At 43.7% G+C, this 25136-nt stretch overlaps 1 protein-coding gene across 1 annotated transcript in view; it reads right to left on the bottom strand.

Annotated features, from left to right (window-relative positions):
* The window catches only part of LOC134744491 (pyridoxal-dependent decarboxylase domain-containing protein 1), a 31939-nt gene that overhangs the window by 4847 nt on the left and 1956 nt on the right, over positions 1-25136 (bottom strand). The window contains exons 3-14 of the mRNA XM_063678321.1: positions 14197-14303; positions 13984-14115; positions 10362-10576; positions 10075-10146; positions 9895-9954; positions 8596-8817; positions 7730-7774; positions 7162-7290; positions 4634-4840; positions 2049-2173; positions 1633-1832; positions 1294-1483 (exon numbers count right to left, since the gene is read on the bottom strand). Coding sequence (XP_063534391.1) covers positions 1294-1483; positions 1633-1832; positions 2049-2173; positions 4634-4840; positions 7162-7290; positions 7730-7774; positions 8596-8817; positions 9895-9954; positions 10075-10146; positions 10362-10576; positions 13984-14115; positions 14197-14303 — 1704 coding nt within the window. The remainder of the gene's footprint in view (positions 1-1293; positions 1484-1632; positions 1833-2048; positions 2174-4633; positions 4841-7161; positions 7291-7729; positions 7775-8595; positions 8818-9894; positions 9955-10074; positions 10147-10361; positions 10577-13983; positions 14116-14196; positions 14304-25136) is intronic.

Genomic DNA, 25136 nt, shown 5'->3' with positions numbered 1-25136 from the left:
TTTGACATTTACTGAAAAATGTTTTTTTTAAAGTACCCACCTTCGTGACCATTATTAAGAGGAAAGGGCACGGCCGCTTCTCCATGCAAACGTAGTCTCTATTTTTTGGATAAAAACTACCCTTTGTTCTTCCACGGGACTCAAACTATCTCTATACCAAATTTTATCTAAATCGGTTTAGCGGTTTAAGCGTGAAGAGAAATTAAAAAAAGTTTTTTTCATATTAAAAAAAATCTTGCTTTTTAATATAATTAACGTTTTGCAAAGTTTTAAGTTCCTAGCTTAAAATAAAATTGCACCCCAAGACAAACTTTCATCCCCTTTTCAACCCCCTGAGGGGTTAAATTTCCAAAAACGTCAAAATTAGTTTTTTTGTAATCGTCTATCATACCTTTCTAAGAAGTTTCAAAGCATTTGTAATGGATTCAAACTTTCAACCCCCTTTTAACCCTGTTAGGGGACGAATTCTTGAAAACGCTAAAAGCACTTTTCCTGTATTATAATAATATGCCCATTATACAGTTTCAAGTAACGCACTCAAAAAAAATTGATCTCCATACAAACTTTCAACCTCTATTTCACCTCCTTAGGGGATGAATTTTCAAAAACGCTGAAATTAGTTTTCTTGTATTTCAATAATATATCTTCTTACGAAGTTTCAAATTGCTAGCTTTAAATAAATCTTGAACCCCATACAAACTTTCATCCCCTTTTTAACCCCCTTAGGGTTAAATTTCTTAAATTTTTATAGCCTATAACCTGGCCGTGGATTTTTTCGACAGATTAGTAAAGTTTGCATCAAAATCCGTTCAGCCGTTTTCATTTTATGCGCGGTCAAATAAACAGACAAACAGATAAACAGATAAACAGACAAACAGATAAACAGACAAAAATTCTAAAAACTGTTGGAATGTGTTCTGTTATCGATTCTAAGTATCCCCAGCCAATTTTTTTTCGAATATCTTCCATGTACAGACTTTCGACCGTCTTCCGCTTTATTATATGTATAGATATAGATACTATGTGATTATATACTTACTCTGATTGTAACAACTGGATAATAATTTGATCTGGATTTGTTTCTCATATGATCTGTCAGCAATCAACAGTGACAGTTCTGGTCGAAGGGTGTAGGCGCCGGCCGGGAGTAACCGCCGGTCACTCATAACAGTGACCCACCTGTAGACGTCACTATTGGGCTGTAGAGGGGACCCTACACGGCACGGGAGTGCTGGAGGTGTAGCCTCCGACCCACCACTACAGGCACCCGTTCCGGTTGGCGTTCTCTCTCACCTGTAGATGTCGCTGGTGGGCTGTAGGGTCCCGTGTTGGAGATGCAGCCTCCGCCCCGGGGGAGGCGGCACGGCGGCGGGCGACCACCAGTCCACCACGCGCCCCACTACAGGCACCCGCCGCAGCAGCCCCTCCTGCCACAGCCGGTTGGCGTTCTCGCGCTCCAGGTCCGCTACCGCCTCTTCGATACCTGTCAAAAGGACATATAGACTCTTAATATAAATACACTCTTGAACGTCGGTGTCGGCGGTGACCATCCCGAACCGCACGCAGGCCACCGTCCGCGGTTTGTACGTACCCTCCCTTCTTGTTCTAGCAGCCAGTGCCTCGTGTACGTACCCTTCTTAAGCACCTCTGTCATGTCGGTCAGCTCCCTGGATGAGTCCTCTACATCCTTGCCAGCTAACAGCACCAGTTCCAACAGCTCCTGCACGTCGGTGTCGGCGGTGACCATCCCGAAGCGCACGCAGGCGCGCCCGTCCGCGGCCTCGCCGCAGCTGAAGGCGCCGTCCGTCGCTCGCAGGGCTTCCACTAGTTGCCTGTGCAAAATGCACGTTTTGAAACATACGGAAGCTGTAACCTTGTAAGGCTTACCATACAACATTTTCCAATTTCTAATTTGAACCTTGTCGTATAGTTAATTTATATGAGAGAGCAGTAAAAAACAAAAGAAATGCTACTTTGTTTGGTTTATGAAGGGTTTTATTTGCAACAAGTTCGCTTCGTGACGTGACGTGACGTGACGTGCGACGTACCTGTTGAGCGCGTCCTGGCGCTCGGGCGCGGCGTGCTCCCAGCCGGCCGGCACGTAGCGCACGCCGCCCAGCCCCGCCCAGCCCGGCACGTGCGCCGCCACCAGGCACGGCAGCGCGGACACGTGCTGCACACACACCACACCACACCACACCACACACGGACAACATTAAGAGGGTTCAAACTTTCACGATTTTTACTCATTATTATTTCTCCGAGACCACGGGGACAACGCCGTCCTCGAAACGTCGGAGGTAAATTTAATACTTATTTTACGCGATTAAGTCCCGTCGTTGTAAATAATAACATTAAGAGGGGTTATCCCCGCTCAGTTGTAGTTCGTAGGGTTCCGTAGTCAACTGGGAACGGGAACCCTTATAGTTTCGCTATGTCCGTCTGTCTGTCCGTCCGTGGCTTTGCTGCGTGATCGTTAGTGCTAGATAACTGAAATTTGGCATGGATAGAATTGGTTTATAAATCAGTTACGACGACAAAGTCGTAAACTAAAACCTAGAAAAATAAAATAAAAATTTGGTGGCTCCCCTACACGAAAAGTAGGGATGTTTTTTTTTCGCTTCAATCCCTATATCGCTATCATTTTCCTTTAAAGTCTTTACTAAGCTTTACTTTCACGATTTTTGGAACGAAGTTCCTTATCGGACGATTTGCGGGCTAGGCGAAAAAAAAGTGCCATCACAGACCATACTAGTGCGATAGATGGAAATGTTAGATATTGGCGTTACAAGCTATACTAGTGCGATAGATGCAGATGTCAAATATTGGCGTCACAAGCCATACTTGTGCGATAGATGCAAATGTCAAATATTGGCGTCACAAACCATACTAGTGCGATAGATGCAAATGTAAAATATTGGCGTCACAAGCCATACTAGTGCGATAGATGCAAATGTCAAATATTGGCGTCACAAGCCATACTAGTGCGATAGATGCAAATGTCAAATATTGGCGTCACAAGCCATACTAGTGTAATAGATGCAAATGTCGCATATTGGCGTCACAAGCTATACCAGTGCGATATATATTATACAAGAACAGTTTCAGTATAGGTACTGTGAAATGTCGTTGAATAGGTACGTCTTTCTTAACGAATATGTATTTTCACTTCAAGAACCATTTTTTGATACTTAAACAAAATGTTTTCGGAAATAATCGCTCTGAAAGAAAAAAAAAATGTGTCTCTCCTCTAACTTTAGAACCATTTTACCAAAAAATATAAAAAAAAAACGTGAAAGTAAAGCTTAGTAAAGACTTCCAAGTTTCAAGGAAAATTATAGCGAACCTGATCGGATAAGCCGTTTTTGAGTTTTTGCAAAATGTGTATTTTGACGGACGGGTAACTGAGGAACCTAAGATTACACTGAGCATGGCCCAACATGCTCTTGGCCGGTTTTTTTATATTCAATGTTTACACGTCTTACTCAAGAACAAATTTCACAAGGCTATTTGAAATCATTTATTTCATGTAACTGTGACACATACATTTTGTTAATAAAAAACAGTTTTAAAAGGGTTAGTACCTAAGCCTAACAATTATACCTATACCTAAGCCTACACACTTAACCTACAAGTTACCACTGTATGGAGCCCATTGGAGAATGCAAAGGCAGACTAAATAAAATCTTAAAAATGTATAGTTGGCGCGATAGAAAAAAAAACAAGAAAACATTTTATGTATTTATTTAATTATTTATATATGTTTTTTTTAAGAAGCGCTGGTGGTCTAGCGGCAAAGATAGATATAACTCCGCAATAGATGGATACAGTCTAAGGAAAAAACGTGCCTCGAAAATAAAAATAAAATGATTCTCGATCAGAGGGCGCTACTAGCTTTGGCCTACTGTCGTATAGATGGCGTTGACGGTTTCGTTTGTTATTTAACAATTTTAACGCATATCAGTGAAAGAACATGGGTCAAAATAATAAAAATAATTAATGCAAATAAAAAAAATCATTTATCCATATTTAAATACATTTTATCGTATTTTTATAAATCTTTATTTTTAGTTTTAAAGTGTGTCGATAGATGGCAGTGAATTTACTGTGGTTACAAAATCTACTATGACAGTACCGCTCTATCTTATTATATTCTCTTTGCCTAGCGGTAAAAGCGTGCGACTTTGAATCCGGTGGCCGCGGGTACAAACCCCGGCTCGTATAGCAATGAGTTTTTCGGAATTTATGTACGAAATATTATTCGATATTTACCAGTCGCGGCGTCCTCTAGCAAGCATGTGGAAGTCATCGTTGGAATGTGACTCTTTTCGCTTTAATAATAAAGTCGCTATTTGAGATTATCTTTGTAATCTGTAAGTAAGGCTCTCCTAGCGCACACGGGGCCCTCAGGACATGGACCTGCGCGTCCAGAATGTCCGGTAAACCGTCCAGTTCGCCCTTCGCTGTGCCCTCTAGCGGGCGGGAGGAAGCTATCGTAGTAATTTGAGTCTCGTCGCCTCGGGAGGTCACTATTAGGGGATTAATTTCATGTCACCTGTAAGAAATGCTCCCTAAGAGCCGCCGGGGCTCTAAGAACGTGGATCTGCGACTCGACAATGGCCGCTATAGTTACCTGTAGGAAGGGCTCCCTGAGAGCCGCCGTGGCTCGGAGCACGTGCACCTGCGCGTCGAGGAGCGCCGGCAGCGCGGCCAGCGCGCCCTCCCCCTGCCCCGCACCCGCCCCCGCACCCGCCCCCGCACCCGCCCCCGCCGCACCCTCCAGCGGGCAGTAGCGCAGCACCACGCCGTGGCTCTCGGTCTCGCACACTTCTATGCTGATCTGTTTGTTGGCGAGGACGGAAAATTGTCGTTATCCCTTAGAAAGGTGTCGGCGGGCAAATTTAGGTAAATGATTATACACAAGTTCATAAAGTGCGATTTATAAGAAAGGCGACAAATGAGTGAATGTGACTTAAATTGAGTGCACCTTGAAGATACTTATTAGAATAAAATAGATAATATAATTTATTCAGATAACACATTAATACAAATAATACACGTAGACAGACACAGATGGACATTAATCGTAAAAAAAAACAACTGCAGTGATATACCACACGCATCAGCTTTCTTGCGTGTTTCTTTTTTTTTCAATCAAGTTAGGAAACTTTTCTTTTTTCTTATTAATCAATCCATACTAATATTATAAATGCGAAAGTCTGTCTGACTGTCTGTCTGTCCTCTTCACGCTTAAAACGCTGAACCGATTTAGTTGAAATTTGGTATACAGATAGTTTGAGTCCCGGGGAAGGACATAGGATACTTTTTATCCCAGAACTCACCCCTCAAGGGGGTGAAATGGGGGGTGGAAATTTGTATGGGGGAATCAATAACCGCTGAACCGATTTAGATGAAACTTGGTATGGGGATAGTTTGAGCTGTGGGAAATGATATAGAATAACTTTTATCCCCTAAATCATCCCTTAAGGGTGAAAAAAAATGGGGTGGAAATGTATAGTGTGGACCAATTTGGGGGTGAAAAAGGATGGATTAAAAAGCAGATTTGTTTAAGAATTAAGGTACCCAAATTAATAATTCCACGCAGACGAAGTCGCGGGCAAAAGCTAGTATAATATAATAATAGCAATGTTAATAAAACAGTTGAAATAGAGATGTGAAGACGAAATGGTCTCCAACTCTCCACTCAGCAATGCAGCTGGCACGACTAGCGTGGTCAATGGCGCTGGTTTTCTGTGGGTGTGGAGCCAGCGGAGTGCGCTGGATACTGGACAGTACACTGCGCGGCTCGTTGTGAACGACGACGACGTATAAATAATTATAAATATATACGTCAATTTTATAAATACACAGTGTTTTTTTTTAACTCCTTTAATTTCGGAGTACGCCGTTACATACATTTAAGGAAACTGAATGTCAGTGTTATTTTTTTATTATTTTTTTGTAATTTTCATAAAAAGTAATTAATAGCGTTATTGTAAAACGGACATTATGTTTAAATCCACTAAACAATTGAAAACTATGACATATATATGTCATTTAGTAGCAAATGTATGAACTCATAATAAACACTAATCAACGTATAAACAGGCACTAAGGCAAGTGTACACGCTCGTAGGGGCCTTATTAGAAAAAATAATCATTAATTATCTTAAATATGGATTTACGGTTTTCCCGAGGGGCTACAGTATCGGGTTCTTCAAAAAAGGAGTGTACAGGTTTTTAAAGGGTCGGCAACGAGCATGTAATATCTCTGAATAGAATAGTCATACGACATTTTGAGTTGAAACCGTTAATTGTTTTTAGCGTTCGAATAGGTGGAGGCGGGTTGTTCCAACATTTGGTAGCGGCATATCGAAAACTGCCGGGAAATGCGGCTGATTGGTGTAGGTACAGAACAGACAAGCAGTAGAACTTTGGCGGACCTGACCTCTGCGGACCTGGAGCTTTGCATCCAGGTTAACTTATCATAAAGGTACGAGGGCATTTGTCTATTTACAATACCGAACATAAGAGTAGCTAGGTGTAATTTCTGACGCATAGACATCCGTAAATTTTTATTTAGGGACAGAAATGGCGTTGCAGACGTCCATAGGCTACGGTGACTGCTTACCATCAGGCGGGCCGTATACTTGTTTGCCACCGACGTGGTATAAAAAAAAATACTAGTTTCTTTGAGAAAGTTTAATTTATGCTCAGGAATGCACCCCTGAAATAAAAGGACTTAAAAAAACACCGTGTTGTATAATTCCATTTGTGGGTAACTAAAGTACTAAACAGATATTAACAATGACGGGAACAGGAAAAGGAAGACGGAAGGTGTTTTTTTATATGTAGGGTAAGGCAGCAGAACCTTGTTGGTCCATTAGGCACCCAAGCTTTTAGTCTTGATTTAAAGTAACAAGTACTGCTGTCGGATTGGTGGTGGAAGATTATTCCAGCACTTCGTGGCAGCGTAACGATAGCTGCCACGGAATGCATATAATCTTGCCCTGCCTTGGGCATAGTAGTCGGGGAGCGCGTCTGGTGTATTGATAAATGGTCAATTTCTCAAGTTTTTAGGTAACCTTTGTTGTTTAACTTGTTATCGTTATGGAAAATCTCGCTGTCATTATAGAGATAGAAATTAACAAAAAAACTGACCATATCCGCCTCCCGCTGCAGCACTTGTCCGAGCCAAGAGTTGAGTTTGTCGTAATATGGCGGCGGCTTTTCCGAGTCTTCGGGGGCAAACTGAAACGTTACGCATGCTGATGCCCGCGATATTGCCTCCTGTAACACAAAGTGAGGGATTTGTTTAATTTTCTCATAAGTATTCGATGTTATTATGATCAGAGAGCCAAGTGACAATCGTTGATATAATAGGGAATGCCAATCGAAAGTGAAATAATGTATGGAAATGGAAATAATTTAAATCACATGACTTTCGCTCTGCACAATTCTGTGTATAAACGTGTACTTTAAATTCGAAGGTTCCATTTTCATGTTCATTTGTTTTTGAGATAGGTACCGTTATTTAGCTTGAGAGGGCAGAAATGCAAATGACAAAATGAATGTACGATTGTCATCTCGACTAGCCTAGGCCCCAGGAGTTGAATATATTATCGGGAAAACATATATTATGCTACATACATGCTACATAGATATATACAGTAAGTAAGCTGAATTAAGCTTGAAATGTAGGAATTAATAGTGTCAGAAAATCACTCACAACTAGATCTACGGTTGGTGGTTCATCGCCGCCGGGTTCTGCGCTCTGGAAATATAAGAATTACATATTTAATTATTACCATTATTATGTGAAAAAATAAATAAAGATAATTTGAATTGAGAGATATTTGTGTGTTTCCTTCATTATTGTGACTCGCAGAAGGTACGTTATTGATAACATGAAAATAAAAATAAAAAGTACATATAATTCTTTGCTCTTTCGGGGCGATAGAGACAAAGCGTAAGATAAAGGTATCATCATTTTCTTTGCCAACTGAACTCCGATGGAAAGAGTAAATAAGTGCCTACTTATTTATTTAAACTTTGTTGCACATAAAATTATAAGTACAAATGGCGGACTTAATGCCATAAGGCATTCTCTACCAGTCAACCACTGGGCTAAAAAGAGATGGTTGTTAGGTGCAGGATTAATACTCGAATAATTAAAACGATAATCGCTACCTACTTATATATTTTTAATGAAAATATTTACGGAAGGCAGGAGCAAGTCTTCGGTCCCGGCGTTCTCAGCGCAGCCCATCTATTATGTGGTTATAATTATTTACCAATATCTTGATCCCCGTTTCAGCGACGATGGCCCTCGCTGCCCTCGCAATCACGAAAAGCTATTGCTAGTCGGGGGGTTAGCCCGTTACGGCCCGGCCACGACATCGCGCGGGGGCGGCAGCGGCGAGCGGCGGCCATAGGTGGGAACGAAAGGTCCGATCACCGTGTCTCGCTCCAACCTACGGCCGCCGAGCCTGCGAGCGCACCACATAAATCTTACTTACCAATATTTTTCGCCCCCTTCAGCGATAGCCCGATCGATCGATCCTATATGAAGTTGATAATAAGTTAGTAAGTTACCAGAATGCTGAGCCCCGCCTCCGCCACAATAGCTCTGGCCGTCCTCGCATTACGGAAAGCCGTCGCGAGTCGGTTCGTTAACGTTCTCGCCCCGGCCGCTCTCAGCGCGGCCCACAGCGGCAGCGCCCCCGCGCGCCCCGCACCCCCCGCCCCGCCCCCCGGACCGCCCCCCGCACCCGTCAGCCCCCCGAGCGCCGCGAGCGCGCCCTCGCGACTGCCCGCCTGCACCAACACAACAAGAAAACACACTTCGATTAATTAGCTCCATGCATGAATTTATTTTCATTTTTGGATTCATAATTTATATCGTTGGAACACCGGAAATGATATTTTGGCGCGAATTCGACAGAGCGTGATGACGTCACACGTTGGGCGGCCCAACTGACGTTTGCTACTAATGACACTAATCTGCCGAACGCGTGACGTCACGTGGCGTTTCGAGCGTTTCGCTCACTAGCTTTTCGCGGGCAAATTTTTGTACTTTTTATTTATAATTTTAAGTAAATTAATGGTAATTTAAAAACGGAAATACATTTGTAACATGATATAACGGTAACAAACATCCGAATAAAACATATTTCGTTCAAATATAAACTTCATGCATGAGGCTCATTACGGCACCAGCATCGCTCGTCTCATTCGACAAGAGACTACTTACGAATTTAAGCAAAACCGAACTTGTCACATTTTTAGCGAATAAGTAAATAAGATAAAAAAACCGGCAAGTGCGAGTCGGACTCGCGCACGAAGGGTTCCGTACCATTACACAAAAAACGGCAATAAAATCACGTTTGATGTATAGGAGCTGGGAGCCCCCCTTAAATATTTATTTTATTCTATTTTTATTTTTATTTGTTGTTATAGCGGCAACAGAAATACATCATCTATGAAAATTTCAACTGTTTAGCTATCACGGTTCATGAGATACAGCCTGGTGACAGACGGACAGACAGACAGATAGACAGCGAAGTCTTAGTAATAAGGTCCCGTTTTTACCCTTTGGGTACAGAACCCTAAAAACTATCCAAATACGGGCACTTAAGAGAGGCACAAATCACAAACTGTAGACCAAATAAAATAATGACATGTAAAATTGACAAGACGAATTAAGAACGAGTTCCGAATACGATATGAAATAAACGAAAAACAAATGAGACGCGCGATGTTGATACTTTAATTAAAAATTAATAATTACCTAATTGAAAAATAGAACTAGGTACACTAAAAAAAATATATAAATATATATAATAGTTTGAAAAATAGAATACTCAATTTTAACCATCTATACTCGATACTAACCGGATTGACACCTTTGGAATGATCATTTGCCGTCATAGGCTCTGGAATTTTGTAAAATGTCTGTAATATCGTGTCAGGAAATTTATTTTGTCATTTATTTTCTAATTTACAAAATACGAGTATATTTATTTTTTGTTCTTTTTCGCTCCGTTCATAATCTTCACCGTTTAAAAAGGATACGACAGTAGGGAGGCCGGGAACACCGAACCAAGGCCCCGGCGTGAGCGTGACGGAGTCAGCTATACTATAACTCTGAAACAAACAGTATTAACTAAAATAGGCCTTAATCGCACAAAAAATAAACTTGGCGGTCTTTATGATTTTGAAGGCCAATAAAGTAGGCCAATCGTCTCTATGTAGGCAGCGCCAGGCCGTGCCTCCTAGGCTCCACGGGGCCGCCCCGGCGGCTCCTAGGGCTGCGAGTGGTGTGAGATCAACTAACGACGTCTATTGTCAATGTTACCAACTTCGTCTCTAGGCAACGCCGCGGGCAGCGCCAGGCTGTGCCCCCGCAGGTGTAGATACAGCCCCCAACGGCGGCACGCATTCGCTAAGGCTACGAGGGCGTCCCCGCCTCCGAGGGGGGCTGCCCCGGCGGCTCCCAGGACTAGGAGCGGTGTGCGCTCGGCCGCTAAGTCTTCTTCGCAGAGTCGCTCAAGAGCAGATACGTCCATGCCGCGTCCTGAAAAATAAACACGGACTCCATTTGTCAGTACAGTCGAGGAATTTGATCTATGTGCCACTTTGTAACTTGTGACAGTAACGGACGATACAAAAGTCAATAGAAATCTAATATTATTGTTATCGTGACAAGTTGTAGTTAAGCGGAGTCAGCGGAGATAATTTTCATTTTCATTTATTTGCAAAAACCATGGTTATAAAAGGTGTTACATAGAGATTTGATACATGGTCACCCTGCAAGGGCGTAGCAATGTCTTAAAAACTAGTCAAAGCTAAAAAGTTAATTTATACAAAACAAGATATGTATAAATTGGTACTTTCAGTGGAAATATAATAATAATCAATTCGTAATAAATATATAACATTGAATTGGTGAATTATCGTCAAGAAATAATTTTATAATTATAGCAAATTAGAATGTTATATTGTCAGTTTATTCAATTATTCCATTATAGTGTCAACAAATTGGTATTCAATTAGGTAATTAATTATGAGATAACATTATTGAGTATCATATGTCATAAATTCTTGGTAGGAATAAAATGTTTTATTAAGTAGCCACGATTTTAGGTTATTTCGAAATATATTTTTTGGTTTCGGCTTGTTTGATGGAGTCGGGGATTTTATTATATATTTTTATTGATTGGTAATAGGGCCCGTTTTTATATAATGTTAATTTAGGCTCTGGAAGAGCTAGCTAATGTTTGAAGATAGTCTTTTAGTTTTGCACTGCCACACTCTGTCGGAATGACTCACCGCTCGGGTGCTGGGGCACGGGCCGCACGCAGGCGAGAGGCAGCCCGAGCTGGCGGCACAGATGTTGGAATGACTCACCGCTCGGGTGCTGGGGCACGGGCCGCACGCAGGCGAGAGGCAGCCCGAGCTGGCGGCACAGATGTTGGAATGACTCACCGCTCGGGTGCTGGGGCACGGGCCGCACGCAGGCGAGAGGCAGCCCGAGCTGGCGGCACAGATGTTGGAATGACTCACCGCTCGGGTGCTGGGGCACGGGCCGCACGCAGGCGAGAGGCAGCCCGAGCTGGCGGCACAGATGTTGGAATGACTCACCGCTCGGGTGCTGGGGCACGGGCCGCACGCAGGCGAGAGGCAGCCCGAGCTGGCGGCACAGATGTTGGAATGACTCACCGCTCGGGTGCTGGGGCACGGGCCGCACGCAGGCGAGAGGCAGCCCGAGCTGGCGGCACAGATGTTGGAATGACTCACCGCTCGGGTGCTGGGGCACGGGCCGCACGCAGGCGAGAGGCAGCCCGAGCTGGCGGCACAGATGTTGGAATGACTCACCGCTCGGGTGCTGGGGCACGGGCCGCACGCAGGCGAGAGGCAGCCCGAGCTGGCGGCACAGATGTTGGAATGACTCACCGCTCGGGTGCTGGGGCACGGGCCGCACGCAGGCGAGAGGCAGCCCGAGCTGGCGGCACAGATGTTGGAATGACTCACCGCTCGGGTGCTGGGGCACGGGCCGCACGCAGGCGAGAGGCAGCCCGAGCTGGCGGCACAGATGTTGGAATGACTCACCGCTCGGGTGCTGGGGCACGGGCCGCACGCAGGCGAGAGGCAGCCCGAGCTGGCGGCACAGATGTTGGAATGACTCACCGCTCGGGTGCTGGGGCACGGGCCGCACGCAGGCGAGAGGCAGCCCGAGCTGGCGGCACAGATGTTGGAATGACTCACCGCTCGGGTGCTGGGGCACGGGCCGCACGCAGGCGAGAGGCAGCCCGAGCTGGCGGCACAGATGTTGGAATGACTCACCGCTCGGGTGCTGGGGCACGGGTCGCACGCAGGCGAGAGGCAGCCCGAGCTGGCGGCACAGATGTTGGAATGACTCACCGCTCGGGTGCTGGGGCACGGGCCGCACGCAGGCGAGAGGCAGCCCGAGCTGGCGGCACAGATGTTGGAATGACTCACCGCTCGGGTGCTGGGGCACGGGCCGCACGCAGGCGAGAGGCAGCCCGAGCTGGCGGCACAGATGTTGGAATGACTCACCGCTCGGGTGCTGGGGCACGGGCCGCACGCAGGCGAGAGGCAGCCCGAGCTGGCGGCACAGATGTTGGAATGACTCACCGCTCGGGTGCTGGGGCACGGGCCGCACGCAGGCGAGAGGCAGCCCGAGCTGGCGGCACAGATGTTGGAATGACTCACCGCTCGGGTGCTGGGGCACGGGCCGCACGCAGGCGAGAGGCAGCCCGAGCTGGCGGCACAGATGTTGGAATGACTCACCGCTCGGGTGCTGGGGCACGGGCCGCACGCAGGCGAGAGGCAGCCCGAGCTGGCGGCACAGATGTTGGAATGACTCACCGCTCGGGTGCTGGGGCACGGGTCGCACGCAGGCGAGAGGCAGCCCGAGCTGGCGGCACAGATGTTGGAATGACTCACCGCTCGGGTGCTGGGGCACGGGCCGCACGCAGGCGAGAGGCAGCCCGAGCTGGCGGCACAGATGTTGGAATGACTCACCGCTCGGGTGCTGGGGCACGGGCCGCACGCAGGCGAGAGGCAGCCCGAGCTGGCGGCACAGATGTTGGAATGACTCACCGCTCGGGTGCTGGGGCACGGGCCGCACGCAGGCGAGAGGCAGCCCGAGCTGGCGGCACAGATGTTGGAATGACTCACCGCTCGGGTGCTGGGGCACGGGCCGCACGCAGGCGAGAGGCAGCCCGAGCTGGCGGCACAGATGTTGGAATGACTCACCGCTCGGGTGCTGGGGCACGGGCCGCACGCAGGCGAGAGGCAGCCCGAGCTGGCGGCACAGATGTTGGAATGACTCACCGCTCGGGTGCTGGGGCACGGGTCGCACGCAGGCGAGAGGCAGCCCGAGCTGGCGGCACAGATGTTGGAATGACTCACCGCTCGGGTGCTGGGGCACGGGCCGCACGCAGGCGAGAGGCAGCCCGAGCTGGCGGCACAGATGTTGGAATGACTCACCGCTCGGGTGCTGGGGCACGGGCCGCACGCAGGCGAGAGGCAGCCCGAGCTGGCGGCACAGATGTTGGAATGACTCACCGCTCGGGTGCTGGGGCACGGGCCGCACGCAGGCGAGAGGCAGCCCGAGCTGGCGGCACAGATGTTGGAATGACTCACCGCTCGGGTGCTGGGGCACGGGCCGCACGCAGGCGAGAGGCAGCCCGAGCTGGCGGCACAGATGTTGGAATGACTCACCGCTCGGGTGCTGGGGCACGGGCCGCACGCAGGCGAGAGGCAGCCCGAGCTGGCGGCACAGATGTTGGAATGACTCACCGCTCGGGTGCTGGGGCACGGGCCGCACGCAGGCGAGAGGCAGCCCGAGCTGGCGGCACAGATGTTGGAATGACTCACCGCTCGGGTGCTGGGGCACGGGCCGCACGCAGGCGAGAGGCAGCCCGAGCTGGCGGCACAGATGTTGGAATGACTCACCGCTCGGGTGCTGGGGCACGGGCCGCACGCAGGCGAGAGGCAGCCCGAGCTGGCGGCACAGATGTTGGACGACGCCGAGAGGAGACGCCACGCAGCTGTAGATGCATGGGAGGCGCGTCGCGAACGCCAACGCTAGAAAAAAGACGCGAATTATAACATCTCGTAGATAAAAACCGGTAACCATGCAAATGACATTGAATTATTGTGGCACACCTCCATCCTCGAGGTAGCGCGGGTAGCGACAGTGCAGCAGCATTCGAGTCACTCGCACCAGCCCTTCCAGCTGCTCTTGATGGTAGTAGGCACTGTAGTCTGCCAGTCTGCAAACACCGAACACAATCCATTCGTGTCTCCGAACTCCTAATAGTCCCAGTTACACACAGTTCTTTACATCCATCTACCGTAGCTAATCGGAATAAGAATAAGCGTGAAATTTGACACGGACGGGGCTGTTGGGAAACGGTCCCGAGTAACAAGGTTCTAAACTCCTAAGAATAAAGATTAAGGACCTGTTTCACAATGTCCATGTAAAGTCCTGAATAAGCTACTTGCCAACTTATCTGACGAATAAAGTCATCTTTGGCGTTTCGCAATCTTCAAATAAGCTTAACAGGAATACCTTTATAATTGAAGGTTGTATTATCTGGCGGTTAAGTTATTTGTTAATTAGCTATCAAATACTTTACTTGGACATTGTGAAACAGGCCCTTAGTGAGCTTGAATGCAGATTTTCGTTAAAACGACTAGCGTTTAAGGCCGTTCCATCGGTTTGCCGCTGTCTCTGTCACATTTCGCAAGAAAGAACGGGAAAGATCATGCGCGCCAAGTGTCAATTTTGATCGAATTTTGTCGATTTTTATTTATTTTATAAACGCTACCCTACAATATCGAAATTTGAAAGCTATGAAATTATTATTTAAGTTAAGATTGTTTTTTGTTTTTTTTTTGTTTTTTTTGTATCACATAATAAATAACCGAGTAAAGTTGGATTAAAAGTCCGAGTTAGAGGTTACTTTGGGAATTAATTGTATCGAGTGAAGTGTCATAATTCGTGTATCGGAAGCTATGATATTAAAGATAATATAGTCAAGAACTACATATATTTTTTCCACGTCTACGAATATCAACGTCTCTTAGAAAAACAGGATCATATAAGGAGATTTTGCGCCTTCTGGCTCAGGGAACCGCCTTAAAGGGCCTGGGGGTCTACCGCGAAAACCGAAATTCGAAAATTTCGGGGATCTTTCTCTATTACTCTCATTAAGACGTAATTAGAGTGACGGAGAAAAATGCCCGCAATTGACGAACTTTGATTTTCAATTAAGTCGCGGCATTTCAAGGATCGATTGAATTCATTGCACCTTACTTAGCCGACAGTTTATATTTTTTCGCACTCTGTCTGTTTTCAAAGCATTTTTGCCTTTTAATAAATTATTTATTACTGTTGTTGTTGTATTAATTATTTATGTATGTTGTTGTTGTTGGTGACGAAAGATAGAGGAGAATGGAAGAGAAAAACATGTTGTGCCGACCCCACATAACGTGGGATAAGGGCAGGAAGAAGGAGAAGGATTTATTACTGTTGCAAATTGTGTCATATTAAAAATTAATCATTTCAAAACATAACAAACAGAATAAAATATAAACCAGACAGAATGTGAGTGAAAACAACAAAACATACATTCAATAATATCACCATACAATTCTCTAATTCCATTGTGAGCCAATGTAATCAGGATAGGCTCAAGGTAACTGATATGAGCCATTAATACAACCATACTTAATGTACTAAACTTCCTCCTAGTAATTGGACACGCACTTTATGGGTGTGATTGTCGTTAGGCATGCTTGCTTTACACACTATGCATAGATTATTATGTATGTAATGTATGTATGTAATAATTATTATAATAAGACTGAGGAGATAGTGCAGTGACGCTACGGTGCACTTGTATGGAGAAAGGAAACATTGTATAATGCTCTAAATTGTATAATTGTATAATGCTTTAAATATCGCGGCCATAAGCCTCAATTTCTGTCCATATGTAGTGGTACTCTATGTTACATAATTAGACATTTAACCTATAGGTATAGACACTTAGCCGTAAGAGACTTGACTGACAGACTGACCAACGTAAATCCCTAGTAGCTAAGGTTATTAGCATTAGCACCTATCTTCATCTTTAGACATCCTTTCTTTTTTTTCAATCTAGTTTTTAATTCACTAACTGGTCGCCCAAGATACAGGCTATGCCTAGTTTGGGGACCCCTGTTCATACTGTTATAAATGTACCGCTGTATGCGCGCAACCTGGACCTCATGTATACTCCATCTGCAAATTCCCATCTTTGTGTGCAAAATAAATATATTTTTCATTTTTTTTTTCATTTTTTTTTTATGTAGTAGTAGTAGTATTAATGTACAAAATATCTAAGCAAAGACATAACATTTGTACAAAAGTCCACTTATACCATAATGAGGTAAGGTACGAACTAGAAATTGTTTCTAGGTATTAATTAAATTTGTATATAATGTTGGACATGAATGAGACTGTAAATAAAAGCAAAGATAGATATAACTCCGTAATAGATGGATACAGTCTAAGGAAAAAACGTGCTTTGAAAATCAAGAAAATTTGATTCTCGTTCAGAGGGCGCTACTAGCTTTGGCTTACTGTCATATAGATGGCGTTGACGGTTTCGTTTGTTATTTAACAATTTTAACGCATATCAGTGAAAGAACATGGGTCAAAATCATAAAAATAATGAATGCAAATAAAAAAAGTCATTTATCCATATTTAAATACATTTTATCGTATTTTTGTAAATATTTATTTTTAGTTTTAAAGTGTGTCGACAGATGGCAGTGAATTTACTGGGGTTACAAAATTTACTATGACAGTACCGCTCTAGTATAAGTTACTCTATGATAAAAGTAATCTGTAAATAAAAGTAATAAAATATGTATTTAGATGATGCTTGTTCCTCAATCCTGGATTATATTTGTATTTAGTCCGAGATAATTACTCATAGCAAAAATAGAAATAAAGAAAATATAAGTACTAAAGGGTATGAAAAAATACCTTGGTCTTTACCTGGAGAAAAGAAGCAGACCTTCGTTACAAGCGCCTGTACTGGCTGATAGGCCGACAATCACCTCTGACACTAACTAATAAAGTGCTAGTGTATAAATGCATTATAAAACCCATATGGACATACGGGATTGAACTCTGGGGAACGGCCAGTAACTCATACCTCGAGATTCTACAAAGATTTCAGAATAATGTCCTAAGGGCTGTAACATGTGCACCATGGTTTGCAAACAATACAGAGATACATGAATACCTAAAGATTCCAACAATCAAAGAGGAGGTTAACAGATATTGTGTTAAGTACAAAGAACGACTAAAAAAACATACAAACAAACTTGCAAGGGACTTGGTTAACACCAATGACAATCCGAGTAGGCTCAAAAGGTGGCAAATACTGCGGCCAGACCAGAGGCACTAGAAGATAAATTCTATTCTATAAAAGTCAAGAAAGAGTATTTAATGGAAGACCTCTCAAAACCCTTAAAAAGACAGAACATCTGATTATGGCTAGAACGGCCGATTGCAGATAAAATGAGAGAAAAAAAAGGATATACTTGTGGCACGCAGATTTTTATATATCACTACATGCAAGTTCGTTTAATCTTATCATTAATAGCTGATCAGATTTTGATCAAATTATACTCCGTTTATAAACTAGAAAAGGACATAGAGTACTTTATATTCCAGAATTAATCTGCTAAAAGTAATGGAAGTTGCAATTTAGAATGAGAGTACTAAAGGGAGGTTATTGGTAATTCTGAAATAGGTACAATTACAACTTTTTTTGCTTAATACCCCAGTTGGAATTGCAAGCACCAGGGCTCAAAACAGTTTTTTTTTTTAATCCAAAATATATATAAATATTTTATGCTGTTTACGTAGGACTGAATCATGCACTTAGGTAACAACTTCGTATTATTAGATTGTCCCATTAAAAATGAAATAATAAACCTAAAAACGAAGAAGAATGTAATAATACCGGTATTTTTTGTATGAAGAAAACACTGGTTCCGAGCCTTGGCATACAGTCTGGCAAAAAAGAGTAGAAATTAAAAAGTGGCAACACTGTAGTGTCGTCCCGTTTTTCTTAGATTGATTTGAAAGGGACGACACTAGTGTTGCCACTTTTTAATTTCTACTCTTTTTTGCCAGACTGTACTTGCAGCAGGGACCGGCCCGCTATCCCTTATCGGGGTTTTATAAGGGTATTGCATAAGGCTTAACTCACCATACCCTTTGCCAGACGAAACCCTTATATAAGCCCTTAAAGCCCAAATACCCTTACAAAACCCTTATCATCCGCTCACCAACACCTTGCATATTGCTTATAAGGGTTAGCCTTATAAAGGGCTTCCCTTTTAGCATATAAGCGTGCTAATTTAAGTCTACCTTTTTATTACCTCGAATCCGAGCGATCGTCGGCGGCGACGACGGCGTTCTTTGACTAGGCAAGTATTTTCTTTCCTTTTCATACACTACCGTAGATATATACTAATCCTGTCTCTTTCATGCAAAGGAAAACCTTTATAAAAAGCGCTTAAAGATAAGGGTAACCCTTATTAAGAGCTAGCCTTATTTTTGGTTAGCTTTTCGGTAAGGGTTAGTCAAAGGTAAGGGTATGAATGGGCTTGCAGCTCAAAAGGGAAAGTCTTTCAAAGTGTTAGCCGTGTTTAAGTGTCGCCCATTGAAAGGGTTTTATCGCGGAAAGGGTTGTCAGGTCCCTGACTTGCAGTGAAAACTATGGTTAAGCCGGTGCTCATTATGGTTTATAAGCCACATTTAATAATTCAATTCAATTTAATAATGAACGTAAAAAGCAACTATTGACATTCCAACAACTGTATAGTAATCCAGTATTGTTAATATGCGCAAGCAACATCCTAAAGATCAACAAACACAATTTACAGAATGCCACGTCATATCATATCAGATAACATGGCGTCACTTGTAGTAGGTATGTGTATGTATGAGTCACTGCAACTGAATGTAATAATAATAATAGCCTTTATTTCAGACAAGTGTTTTGTAAGTACAATTTGTTAACATATATGTATATATTTTATATATGTATGTATATGATATATGTCATATATGTATATGTATATATTTAAAGCTCGCCTTAAATGGTGTCAAGTAAACCAGGAACAAATTAAGATGGACATCCTAGCATCACGTCATGCATCTAAAAATTTCAAGGGTTTTTGGAAGGAGACTGCTAAGCTGAGTCCCAAATCAAGTCTTCCCATTAGCGTCGGTGGCGTGAGCGAGTCGAAGGCAATAGCACAAATGTTTGCTAAACACTTTAAGGTTGTACCAGCGGTGCTGTCGCCTGGGGAGGTGCGCGATGCTCATGCCGCTCCTGGTAGCCAAAGTCGTTACCTTCACCTTTTTACTGCGAGTGACGTTGCGGCAGTGATTAAGAACATGACCAGAGGTAAATCACCGGGGCATGACGGCTTGAGCATCGAGCACCTTCAACATGCGGGGATTCATCTGCCTAGGGTTTTAGCTCTGCTGTTCAACATTTGTCTGAGACATGCGTATCTGCCTGGGGACCTCATGCGCACTATAGTTGTCCCACTTGTGAAGAATAAGACGGGGGATTTGTCTGACAGAGGCAACTACAGACCTATATCGTTAGCCACCACTGTTGCCAAAGTGCTGGACGGCTTGCTTGATGGTCTTTTAACTAAGCACCTGAAGCTCCACGATGCTCAGTTCGGTTTCAAACCCGGGCTATCGACGGAAACCGCTGTGCTGTGCCTCAAGCGCGCCGTTCGGTACTACACGGATAGAAAAACGCCGGTCTATGCGTGTTTCTTAGATTTAACGAAGGCTTTCGATATGGTCTCGTATGAAGTGTTGTGGCACAAGTTGCGTCGTGAGACAGATCTGCCGTCTGAAATAGTACAACTTTTTAAGTTTTGGTATGCCAACCAAACAAACTGTGTTAGATGGGCAGGAGAGTTATCTGACGCATATAGGTTGAATTGCGGTGTTCGTCAGGGGGGGTTAACCTCGCCAAAGCTGTTCAACCTATATGTGAACGGATTAATCGGTGAGCTCAGCAATGCCAAGGTCGGTTGTTCAATTGATGGCGTAAGCTTCAATAACATCAGTTATGCTGATGACATGGTGTTGCTGAGTCCATCGATTAGTGCACTTAGAAAGCTGCTCGGGATATGTGAGAGGTACGCAGTTGCACATGGGCTCAAGTATAATATAACCAAGAGCGAGCTCCTTGTTTTTAAGCCGCGTGGTGGTACTGTTGGGACAGTACCCCCCGTCTACTTGTACGGCAGTGAACTCAAACAAGTGTCAGAGTTCAAATACTTGGGCCATTGGGTGACTGCGGACCTCTCAGATGGCACAGACGTGGAAAGGGAGAGACGCTCCATGGCTGTGCGTTGTAATATGCTTGCCCGCAGGTTTGCACGGTGTACAAAAGAAGTCAAAATAACATTGTTTAAGGCCTACTGCCAGAGCTTCTACACGTGCAGCCTGTGGGTAAGATATACGCAGAGTACTCTCAACACCCTGAGAGTACAATATAATAATGGGTTTAGGGTACTGTTGGGTCTGCCGCGCTTCTGCAGTGCATCAGGTATGTTTGCGGAGGCTCGAACTGATGGATTCCAGGCCATAATGCGTAAGCGTACTGCCTCACTGATGCGGAGGTTGCGCGGTAGCTCCAACAGTCTGTTGCATGTGCTGGCCGAGAGGCTAGACTGCCCGTTCCAACACCACTGGATGCTGTTGCATGTACAGCAGTAGTGTTTGGAATGTGGCAGTCTTCATTATGTAAAGTTAGATGTGATATACATTTTTTATTTGTAATTTAATGTGTTTACTAACATTAGCATATTAAGATTAATTTAATTGTATTACTAACAAATTATATGGGCATTTGCCTGAAATAAATAAATTGAATTGAATATATCTAATTTCCATCTGTATGCCTTTTGTAGGCAAAGGCCTCCCCTAACTCTTTCCATTTATCCCTTTCTTTTGTTATTGTAGTCCAGCAACCTCCTGCTGCGCTTTAATAAATTCCTCTATGTAGGGTTTCAGTTCTGGTTTTACTAAAAACCCTGTGCCATATTGGCCCGGTGTTACTCCTTTATAGTACATAAGAAAGCTGCCATGATCCTCTATATTTTCTCCTAATCGTCTAACTTCACAAAGGCCCACAATGTCCCATTTTATGTTTGATAATGCTAGTTCTAGCTCGTTTAGACTTTCAGGAGTTCGAAGTGTTCTGGTGTTTAATGTACACACGTGTAGAAAGTTGTCTTTACTGGTTTTTTGTTTTGCTTGATTTTCTTTTTTCAGGGTGTTATATATTGACATGTGGGTACATAGGAAGATCTGCGGGTACCCCCAGTTCGGTTCTAGCTAGCAAGCCAGCACACGTACGTAACATTCTGGCGACGGGATTTAATTCGGGAATCGCGGCTAAAAGTGCTTTAAACATAGTGTTTGAATGTTTAAAAGTGTTATTTAGTGAAATCAATAAAATGCCTCTAAAATTTAGTGAATTTCAGATGGACAAAGACAATTGGAAAAATTACGTGAATAGGTTCGGCTATTGTTTGCTCGCGAATAGTATTCAAACTGATGAGTTAAAAAAAGCGAATTTCTTTGCAGTTTGTGGTCGTGATTTATATGATCTCGTTGAATCGTTAATTTCACCGAAAAAAGTCACGGACATAACCTATACAACTGTAAAGGCCACGTTAGACGATCATTTTAATCCAAAACAAAATGAAATTGTGCAATCGTATAAGTTTCATATGAGGTGTCAATCGAGCAGTGAAAATATAAAAGAGTACGTGGCTAGTTTGCGTAAATTGGCTATAGAGTGCAATTTTACCGATTTGGATCGCACGTTGCGCGATCGGTTAGTATGTGGCATTCGTGATAAAGATGTACAGAAGCAACTATTGCAGCAGACAACATTAACTTTTGATCAAGCGGTAAAATTGGCGTTAACGGCTGAAACGGCGGACGCCGGAGTGATAGTCATGGCGACGCCAGCGACGGCAGCGACCTCTAGCGTGGCGCCTACTAGTACTACTAGTACAGGCAGTGACGAGCCAATGGAGGTTAATAGAATTAAAGCGAAACCGTTGGAACTGGGCAAAGATTGTTGGCGGTGTGGCAAAAGGCACGGAAATTTCTGTAGGTTCAGATATAGTAGGTGCTATGTGTGTAAAAGAATGGGCCATATTGCAGAAGTATGTTCGGATACACGAGACAAAAGTAAGTCAAAGGAATCAAGTCGGGTTAATGGATTGTATGAGGATGTCTTGTGTAATTTGGTGTCAAAAAAAGTGGATCCTTTTTATGCAAATGTGGAATTAAATGGTCGACTAGTCAATTTGGAAGTCGACACTGGAGCTGCATTTACCATGTTGAGAGAAAGTACAGCGAGGGAAATTTGGAATGGAAACATGCCAAGGTTGGATGAATCAAGTGTTAGGTTAACAACTTGGACTGAAAATCAGGTGGAGTTGTTAGGAGTAGCGGCAGTTGAGGTAAGGTTTAAGAATATACATACAAAATTAAACTTACTGATCGCAAGAGGCAATGGGCCAAATTTGTTGGGCCGTGATTGGCTTCCAGAGTTAAAGATTGATATTCATGGAATTTATAACATGAAATTGGAGGATGGAGGTATAGATACTTTACTGGAAAAATATAAAGAAGTTTTTCAGTCTGGGTTAGGGAAGTACACCGGCCCAGTAGTAACCATACCTGTGAAACCCGAAGCGAAACCAAAATTTTTGAAGTGTAGGCCGGTGGCGTTTGCAATTAAAGAGAGAGTGTTACAGGAGATTGACAGATTAGTTGCAGAAGATGTTTTGGAACCTGTCAGTCATTCTGAGTTTGCCAGTCCTATAGTACCTATCATTAAGAAGAATGGGAAAGTCAGACTTTGTGGGGATTACAGGGCCACAGTAAATATGGCTACTGAGACGGATACTTACCCTCTGCCAACTTTAAATGAAGCTTTTGCGGTTTTGCAAGGAGGAGTTATTTTCAGTAAGATAGATTTAGAGCAAGCTTACACCCAGGTGGTAGTGGATGAACCAACTTCAAAATTACTTACCTTAAATACTCCTAAAGGGTTATTCCGGTGTAAAAGGTTAGCATTTGGGGTTAAAGCCTGTCCTGGAATTTTTCAGCGCAATGCGCATGATGAGCAACTTATTGGCAGGTGTATCAGGAGCAGCGGTACTGCTGGATGATATTGTGGTCACCGGACACACAATAAAAGAACACAGTGACAGACTTCAACGCATCTTGCAGATCCTTAAGGAAGCCGGGTTGAGAGTCAACAAGGAGAAGTGCAAGTTTGGGAAGGCAAGCGTGGAGTTTCTAGGACATGTGATTGATGCCAATGGCCTGCATCCGTGTGGAGACAAGATCGAGGCTATAATGGAGACGCCAGCACCAAAAAATGTAAAGGAGTTACAGGCTTTTCTTGGATTACTGAATTTTTATGACAGATTTATAGCACAGAAAGCAACTGTAGCAGAACCACTGTACAAGTTATTGTTGAAAGGAGCCAAATGGGTATGGTCACCAAATTGCCAACAAGCTTTTAGTCTCTTGAAAAGAATGTTGACCACAGGGAACACATTAGTACATTATGATTTAAAGAAACCAGTGGTTATTACATGTGATGCTTCGCAGTACGGTCTCGGTGCGGTTCTGGAACATCGGATGGAGGATGGTTCTTTGAGACCAATCATGTTTGCTTCCAGGACGATGAGCTCTCATGAACGAAATTATTCGCAGATTGATAAAGAGGCTGCTGCAATTATTTTTGCAGTACAGAAATTTTACTCATATATTTTTGGCCGTAAGATAGTCATTCAGACGGGCCATAAACCACTTTTGGGTATATTTGACCCAAAGAAGCCAATACCTAATGTAATATCACCCAGGATGTTAAGATGGGCCTTATTGTTAAATTCGTACGATTATGAGTTACAATATGTTGAAGGGAAAAAAATTGGGAATGCTGATGCCTTAAGTAGATGGCCTGGTCCTGAAAGCAGTGGAAAAGAAGAAGAGCTGCAAGAGGTGAATGTTTTGTTGCTCAATGAGACACCAGTTGAGTTACAGATGACGGCTAAGGATGTGGCTAAATTGAGTAGAACTGATGGTATATTAACAAAGGTGATGTTCTGGATTAGGAATGGTTGGCCAAGCAAAGTAGAAGAGAAATATAGAGATTATTATGTAAGAAGGGATGAATTAACAGAATACAATGACTGTATATTGTGGGGAGGTAGAGTAATTGTGCCTCTGAAGCTACGTGAAAGCGTTCTTAAAGAGCTCCACAGCAATCATGATGGTATAGTTATCACTAAAGCAATAGCAAGGAGTTATTTCTGGTGGCCTGGTCTCGACAGAGATATAGAGAGCTTGATACATAATTGCCAAACCTGTAAGGAAGTAAGGAATATGCCAGCCAAAGTGACTCACAGATGGATTACTCCACCAAAGGCTTGGTCTAGGCTGCATATTGATTTTGCAGGGCCTTTCATGGGCAAAATTTTCTTAATATTAATTGACTCATACTCAAAATGGCCGGAGGTAAAAATTGTTAGTGAGCAAAGTTCAAGTATGGTAATTAATAAGCTAGATGAGATATTTGCTGAACAAGGGCTGCCAGACACCATAGTGAGTGACAACGGGAAAGCGTTTGCGTCAGAACAGATATGTCAATATTTTAAACAGAATGGTATTAGACATATACTGGTACCTCCATATCTAAATTTGATAGGCTTCACCCCCTTTCGATTCAAGAAAAGGAGACAGAAGATATCCAGGAAAATGAAACAAAACGTGTGAGAGAATTTAGAGTGGGAGAGACAGTCTGTTTCAGGAACTATAGAACTGGGCCTAGATGGTTGGAAGGAACAATAGCCAAAAGGATTGGAGTGTTAAGATATAAAATTAAACAAGGAAATAAATTATTCATTAGACATGTCAACCAGATGCTTGGTTTTACTAGAAGTGACACAGAAGAAGAAAAACAAGCTGAAAT

The sequence above is a fragment of the Cydia strobilella genome, chromosome 9, assembly GCF_947568885.1.
Source record: "Cydia strobilella chromosome 9, ilCydStro3.1, whole genome shotgun sequence".
NCBI lineage: Eukaryota > Metazoa > Arthropoda > Insecta > Lepidoptera > Tortricidae > Cydia > Cydia strobilella.
Note: the sequence above shows the minus strand (reverse complement) of the source record. Positions and strands in the feature narration are given on the sequence as shown.